At 36.7% G+C, this 8,337-nt stretch overlaps 1 protein-coding gene across 1 annotated transcript in view; it reads left to right on the forward strand.

Moving 5' to 3' along the window:
* The first annotated feature begins 178 nt into the window (after positions 1–178).
* The window catches only part of LOC140949735 (uncharacterized), a 27,781-nt gene continuing 19,622 nt past the window's right edge, over positions 179–8,337 (forward strand). Inside the window, exons 1-6 of the mRNA XM_073398873.1 lie at positions 179–270; positions 1,834–1,887; positions 3,967–4,062; positions 5,521–5,622; positions 6,348–6,397; positions 7,393–7,426. Of these exons, the coding sequence (XP_073254974.1) occupies positions 211–270; positions 1,834–1,887; positions 3,967–4,062; positions 5,521–5,622; positions 6,348–6,397; positions 7,393–7,426 (396 nt within the window). The 5' untranslated portion in view covers positions 179–210. The remainder of the gene's footprint in view (positions 271–1,833; positions 1,888–3,966; positions 4,063–5,520; positions 5,623–6,347; positions 6,398–7,392; positions 7,427–8,337) is intronic.

Raw genomic sequence — 8,337 nt, forward strand, 5'->3', positions numbered from 1 at the left:
ATTCAGGTTCAAAATCAATTTCACGTTACAAAGGGGTAAGTTGTTTTGGTACATTATGTTTGATGTTTATGTTGTGAAATTCGCCCGTCGATTAGCTTAGATTAATGTTTAGATTAGAATGAATGATCAAATCGCTGTTTATATGAATCAGTTGCAGTTACCGTTTTTTGTTTTGTCAGGTCGCATCCAAAGAAGCTAAGGACTCTATAAATGAAGAAACAAGAACGCAAGAAGCGTAGAGAGGTCTTGAGGCCAAGCCCGAACGAGGAGGTTAACTTTTATGCGTTTATTTAAGCTTATTTCATAACTGTGTTGATATTTAAGCTTAAGCTTAATCTGTTAAGTTGATTAAGCATTGCCTAGCTTGTGTCGTAGACGTAATCTATTAAATCTCGGACTATGGACTTAACCAGAAGTTTTTATAGTTTCGTCTATTCATACCATTTATATTAACCCAATACCACAGATTGATCTGTGGCATTGGGCTAATATAATGAGCAATTAATGAATGAGGCTGAGTAGGATATGAAGAATTAAGCAGATTGAGGAGGGTGTTATCCACCGAGGGTGAAGGCCAAGGTGGATAACACCCTCTGAGATCTGATTAATTCTTCATATCCTACGAAAGCCGAATTCATTGATTGCTTTATTATTCATCCAAAATAATTCCTAGTTTAAAAGCATAGGTAAAACATACTTACCTGCATCGATGTTAAGTTTATCTTTGATAGTATATGTTTAGGTTTGTCCAGCTCCACAAATATTCACAGGAAAAAATAACCGATTCCCAGTTTTGGATATTTTAGGGTATTTAAAGAATACCCACAAAAATCCCAAATTTGGAAGAGTCAGACAAGTCCCAATCAGGGAACTTGGTTGGGAATTCCCGGGTTGGGATTTGTCTCACTTTGCCAAATTTGGGATTTTTATGGGTATTCTTTATATACCCTAAAATATCCAAAAATGGGAATCCGTTATTTTTTCCTGTGATTCTCCAAATAGCAGATGTCACCCTCCGAGTTGTCGTCTTGCTGTTTTTGCCATGTTTTTAGCCATTATTTCGCCTAGTTCCAGCTGTAGTTCTTACTCTTGAAACAAGTGAACTGTCTGCTATTTTAGTTTTCACAACAAAGACAACTCAACCTCGTCTCCAGGTCTTCTTGGTTAATGGTGCATTAACCTGTAGAGGGCTGCATTTTTGACTTCATTTCCTCGTTAAACACAAAATTCTTCCAATTTTGTCGTCAGTAACTGGTTATGGTGAATTATGCGTGTGCTTTTAGCCAATCAGAATTGGGGAAACATTTTGAATGAATAATAAGTGGTATTGATTAATATCCGTACACCTTGGTCAAGGACTTACCGCCTTTCCTTCTTACCCTTGAAGAATTCCACAAAATAATTGTATTCACCTCTGAAGACTTATAAAATATGGGTCTTCCACAGAAGAATATGTGTTTACCCCTGAAGAATTTTGAAAAAGTTGATTTTTTCCTCGTTCACTGCTGAAGATTTTGTTAAAAATCAAACTTCACCCCTAAAGAACTCCATATTTTTATTGCTCTACCCCTAAAGAAAACCCAATTTTTATAACTTACCCCTCAAGAATTCCATTGGTCCACAACCAGGGGGATGCGGGTATTAAATGCAATAGCCCATTGTCATTTCATTTCCTACTTGTTATTAAGAGATTATAATGAAAGAGATTTTATCTTAACATCTTTGTTACATCGGTCATACATTATATTCGATTTATGGGTGATTAAAGTTACTTTTTTGAACTTTTTTTTTTAAAGGTGAAGTTACTAACTTTTTTCTTTCATGGATTTGTAGGCTACTATACTTCAAAGCGACAAAGAGAAACGGAAGAAGCTTCGTCTTAAACAGGTGAATCCAAAAGAATATTAAACTCCATCTGTGAAATATCTGTTACAGGTCAAATTTGATTTCAGGTTAATTTTGATTTAACCTAGGTTGATTTTGTTAACCTAGGTTATTTATTAAGTACTGTTATATAGTTATGCAGTAAGCCATATTTATGGCAATGATTGGGAGTCAATAAAATGTGTTTTGTGATCAGCTTTTTGCAATTAGACATATGCTGTGCACCAGAGACAGAACTCCTGGGAGTCTTATATAGAGAGGCTCTGCCCCCCATTCCAATGCCTTACCGTTTTATATATGGTCAGCTTTTGAGAGAAAAGTCCCCCCTTTCGTATAACCTTTTAATAAACCTTCCACACACCTATAGTAGTTTGGAATTTTGCATTTTTGTTTAACTGCTGTGAAAACACTGTTTTCAAAACATGAATAAACCACAAAACAAAAAATTTTTCATGACTTTTTTTGCAGCCATAAAAAGATCTGCAGTTAGCCTTTTTCAGGGCCTTTCTACAGACCAAATCGGCTACTCCAAGTTTGAAAATGAGTCATAAAAAAGTCATAAAACTATAAATTAATAGTGGTGGATATATACTGAGACCCGAAGTGTCAAGAGGTATATATCTAGTGCTGTTCACCGATCCTGAGGGGGTAGTTGTTTTGGTATTTTTTACCAAATCAGTTGGATTAAAATAAAAAAAAGTAACTATTTGTAAATTAAAAATGTCACTTAATAGGAACTTACTTTGTTTACAATTATTACTAACATTTTAGGTTAGTATCAAGTGCATTTTTACGATTTTGTTGCAAATTCAGCATGAAAATAATCTTCTACCTACCATTAAACACTGACAGGCCAAAGTTCGTCGCTTTCTTGGTATTTGTTTGTATGACCTCTTCGTTAATCACTCAAATTTCGTCTATCAAAAATGTCTCAAAACGAGATGCCATCTTGGCTCCGGTCACAAAACAGTGAATAGCCAAGGATATTCTGAGTTCTGAGAGCCAATCAAAATGTGCACTGATTTGTGCACTATTCACTGATTTGGTAAATACTAAAACAAAATATGGGAGGATTTGTAGGTTAAATGACCTGCTACTTTCCTTGAGAGACCATCTACTTAAACCCCAATGACAGCCCTGTGTTATTCTACATGTGAGACTGGAAAGGTTTCGATATGAGATGGGAGCTCTTTTATCAACAGAGTAGAGTTACACCTACCAGTATTGCACCATGATTATTTATTTTAGATTTTAGCAAAAGAAAACGTTTCTGTGTTTGCATAGCCTCATATAAACACAAGAGGGTGTTGGGAAAGAAATTGAGAATTTTCCCAACCCTTCGAGTGTTTATATCAGGCTAATGCTATGCATACACAATAAAAAAGTTTTCTATTGCTTTTATGAAATACCTTTCCAGAGAAAAGAAAGCAAAACTCTGTTAAAAGAGAAATTCTTACCAACCAGGTTGAAGTGTTGTACATGCAGTTTTGTTCACATAATCCGTTCTTGCTTTGCAAAAAAGGTGCTTTCCAAAATACAGATTTTTGTGGCTTAAAATGTTAACATAAGCCAAAAAATTGACACAGCATGTTTGTAAAGATTTTCCAAGTCTCAACCAACAAAAAAAATTGGTATAAAAGCAGTGTGCAAAGAAAGTACTGTCCGACAGCCCGGGGCTAGTGGATTTTGCTATCGGGCTAGTGAATTCTGTTTTTAACTTGCCCGACGGGCAAGTGATGTTTTATGAGGAATTTGAATAACAGAAGAACAAAAAGTTTTTGGGGCTAGTTGAAATGACGTCTGGGCTAGTAAATGCTAGCTTCAGCTTGCCCGAATGGCAAGCTGTAAAAATGATTTTCTTTGCACCCTGTATAAAAGTAAACTTTTAGAGTTTTCAGCTCAATATCTTTTTAAAATTTTTGTTTACATGATTAGCTAGCACAAAGGACTAAACATCTTGATGTCAACTGTGCTTACATACTCTTATGCAAACACTCCTCTTGGCCAATCAGAGTGTAGCACTCTCTTAGTTATTTTGTAAATAAAGATAACTACTCCATTGATATATCTGTTCATATGTAGGTCAGAGAGCAGGAGAAAGCTTTTTCTCGAAAGTTGCTGGAAGATGTGAGGAAAAGAAAAACTGTTGAAACAAAACACCTTGCTTCCCACCTCAAGGTATTTTTTTATCCATATTTGTGTTTGTAGCAAATATTTATTATTATATTGCATTATTGACCTAGTGTGAGACCAAGATGGCAGGATATTGGCCAACTACTTTTTTTTTGTAAGAAAGAATGAGGCCAATATACAGCCATCTTAACTGAGCATGCTTATGGTCAATAAGGGATTTGTTTTATGGCCAAAAAGAGAACTTTTAATTACAGGACTAACACAGGAAATTCTGACTGGGCAAGATGAGCCCATCTTGCCCAATCAGTCTCAGGTAGCCAATCTATCATAATGCAGGATTAATTTTACTTCATCTTGCAGGGCTCCGAGTTGCGACTGATACTAACACCAATGCGACTAACATTTTCTCCTTGGTGACTAAACATTCTGGTTTAGTTGCCACTTTCAGTCTTTGGCAACCAGATTTCTCTGTGCTTTAGATTTAAATTAAAAGAGTAAAGTTAAAACAAACATTTCATCTTATCTTGCTTTGCTTTTGTCATAAAAAATGTTCTTAATCGCTTTATAAACAAAGCCAGTTTAACTCAAAATGCATACCGACTTCTGTCTGCGATATTTTTAAACAATCAAATTTGATGGATCGGCCATACTGTGAGCTGTGTCATTTACATTGTACAAAGTGGTGACTAAAAATTTGCATCTGGCGACTATATTTCTCCAGTTGGTAGCCAAAAGGTGACCTGAGGATTTTCTTAATTTTGAGCCCTGTCTTGTCTGCTGATGGATTCATAGTAATGATTGTTATTGGTGTGTATTTTTATTACTGCATTTTACTCGTGGATCTATAGGCTGCATCTGCATTGTAGTATTCATTGTAGCATCTGTCTTGCCTGCTGATGGACTCAGCTACACTGTATATAGTAACGATTGTTATTTTTCTGCATTGTAGGTTGCATCCCAAACTTTCAAATTGTTTTGGTGGAACAAAATAATTAATGAACCAGGGTTGTCATCAAGAGTCGGGGGCCGGGGATTTTCCCCGGCTACTAGGAGAGCGGCCCCTGGCTACTTTTATTGGAAAATAGAAGAAAAATAGAACCAAAAGAAATCCCTAGCTGTTTGATTTCCCGCTTACTTGTTGTATTTACCCAGCAACTCGAAATCTTACTGACAACCCTGGTGAACTGTAATCAATGGTTGAGTAGTTCCTCATAATGAAATCCAAAACTTCCAGCTTCTGAAACTATATTAAGAGGAATAGGTACAAATTTTTGGATCGTTTTGGTGGACAAGGATTAGTTAATAGTGATTGCAATGACTTTGTTACAAATAGTTATGGTGAGTCCTGGGAATGTTAAAATATTTACTTAATTATTGTTTGGAATGTTGTGTAAAGCACCTAGAGCAGGACCAGATAGGTGCTATCAAATTTTAATTATTATAATTATTTATTATTTATTGCAGATTGCTTGTTATCATTATCTCTCTATTTGATTTCTGCAGAGCCAATGGGAGAATGAGCAAAATTTGAAACGGTCACTGCTTGAAAGAAAATATCAAGAAAACCTTGCTGAAATTGGATTAGCCCATCAAACAGCTTCTGAGGTTAACATTTATCATAAAAAGTCATTGCAGCTTTTATTGCTTCTGCACCCAGTTGATCCGGTTTAATCCAGGCTTTGTTAATGGCCACCTTTAAATAATTATTGCCCTCCAGGTGTTAGTTTTGTTTTCTAGGTCTGTTTTTAAGGACTGTCTAAGTTATCTAGATAATACTTTTGAAATCTGAGAACTATAGAAGGTAAGGTAGGCAGAGGTGCACACAAGCCAAAGGCCCACACAGCTGGAGCTTATTTCCGGTTTCCGTAGCATGAAGCATGCCTGGGAGTATTGCTACTTCCCCCTGAACGGGATGCTAGTCCATTGCAGGGTTACCCCCAGCAGTATGTCACCGATACCCATTTATACACTTAGGTGAAGAGAGACAAAGTGGAGTAGGGTTCCTTGTCTAAGGGAACAACATGACGGGCAAGGCTTGAACCCTGGACCTCCAGATCTAGAGTTCAAGGTGTCGACCACTCGGCCACACACGCTTCCGAGAACTATAGAGACAAGGCTTAAAACAATCACAGTGTATGAAAACAAATTTTACCCTCATGGAATATAACACATTTGCGTTTGGTTTAAACTCAAATTGCTGGTTATTAGCTACTGTACCTGCCTGGGTAAGATATGTCTTTTTCTGAAAGGAAAGTTATACAAATTGTTTTTGTTGTGAAATTTACCTTTCCTGTGTGTATAATAATAATACAATAATATATTTTTTACAGGACCAAACTAGTTATACCAAACCAGAGTTAAGTGAAGAAGAGAAACATAGGTAAACTTAAAGGAATGAAAACTTTTTTTTATAACTTTAACCCTAAACTTATCGAATTTTAAATTTTGTTTGTATTTAAGTGCAGCTAAAGATGGTGCCTGCAATTGCTAGCATTATCTTTCATCTGAGATTTTTACTGGCATGCTCCAACAGCTTAGTAACCAGTCTGTAGATTAGGACTTTTGGGAATTTACATTTTCTCTTTTTCAGTTTTGAGGTCAAATATTTTGTTTGCAGTGCTTTACATTGTTCTTGTTCATGAATTCTGCTTCCCACCCAGCCCTCCCTTTATGAAGTGTAATTCTATGTTACAGGTCAAAATTTTCAGATTAAGATTTTTGGCTGGATTGTAGAATACCCAGCCCATTAAAACAAATATTTTATTTTTTTTAAAACCTAGGTTGATTTTCAATTTCCTTTGTCTCTTGTAGCCCTAGTTATTCATGAATTAGGGCTAGCAGACAAAGGAAATTGGGAATCAACCTGGTTAAAAAATTTTAACCTGAATTTAATTTTTATGTGTAACATATGGTAGGTATGCTGGATCCTTATACCTTTCTGGTAAACTGCCCACCTACCCCTCCCCTAAGCCAACATCAACACTTACTTCTCACTTAGGGCAAAATGTGGGCTTAGGGGAGGGGTAGGAAGGCAGTTTCCCAGAAACATATAATGATCTGGTATGCGGATCATTATCCCTTTCTTGGGAAACTGCCCACCTACCCCTCCCCAAAGCCAACATCAACACTTACTTCTCACTTAGGGCAAAATGTGGGCTTAGGGGAGGGGTGGGAAGGATGCTTAGGTTCCATTGGCTGCTAGCCACGTGACAGTGGATTGCCACTTAAGTGAACATTATTTGCACGATTATGCTCTGCAATTCTTTGCACTTCTTGGTTCCACCAGTATCTCTGGCACCTTCTCCCATGCTTATATCTTTGTTGACAAGTTTACCTAGTGTCTAAAATAGACCATCTGTTGGCAATCTTTTTCAGAGCATCAGAAAGATACAAGAAAGCACTGGAACAGGTACTGATTAGTGTGTCCGTAATAGGGGGAGATTATTTCAGTCAAACACGACCTTATCCTTTTTTGTTGGAAACTTAGCTGCTCCCGTTATTCAATCTTAGGATGTAGGCAGTGATTTTGCTAGAAATAGTTATCGTGAGTTCTGGGACCCATCTTGTTAATAATCATTAGTCACTGTCCATAACCAACGAGTCCCAATTAAAAAAAGCAAGGAGTTCTAAATTAAAAATGCTTGGGTCTTTATGTAACCAGACAGTTACTGGTAATCTTCAGTCAGATGCAAAAACTCTTTATTTATATTACGGTTTATTGAAATTAAAAATAAATGTAGTCCTTCTATATATTTAAAGCACAAAAAGGACGAAAATAAATATGCATCTTTAAAAAACAGCCACAGAAATCACACAAACAGGATTACTGCCAAAAAATCTTCAAATCGATCGATCGTTCTTTGCATCCTACAGGACGCATGCCATGAATTATTTTGCGTCTTTGTGAATTTTTATGCGTCGGGGTCTGGGACACAGGATGCATCAAGCAAAATCCAAGGCTGTGCTCTAGCAGAGCCTGGTGGCCCCTGGTGTTTAGCTTTTACTCCTGGGTGACTAGAAAATCATAGATTTTCATACAAATCATATGTTGGGCTCCCTGGGCTTCACAGATTTAGGGCACTGGGCTCCCTTCAATTTTTCTTAGAGCACAGCCTTGAAATCACTGTACGAGTAATAGGGAGTTGTCCTTTAGGAGAGAGCTGACTGCATGTACAAGGAACTTTAATTGGCAGAGCTATCATTAAGTGCCAGTGACAGGGGAATTTCTCACCTATGCTTCTTAAAAAATGAAAGAAAAATAGAACCAAAAGAATTCCCCAGCAGCTTGATTCAAGACTTTTAGAAAAAAAATTACATTTA

This window comes from Porites lutea, chromosome 10, assembly GCF_958299795.1.
Source record: "Porites lutea chromosome 10, jaPorLute2.1, whole genome shotgun sequence".
NCBI classification, from domain to species: Eukaryota; Metazoa; Cnidaria; class Anthozoa; order Scleractinia; family Poritidae; genus Porites; species Porites lutea.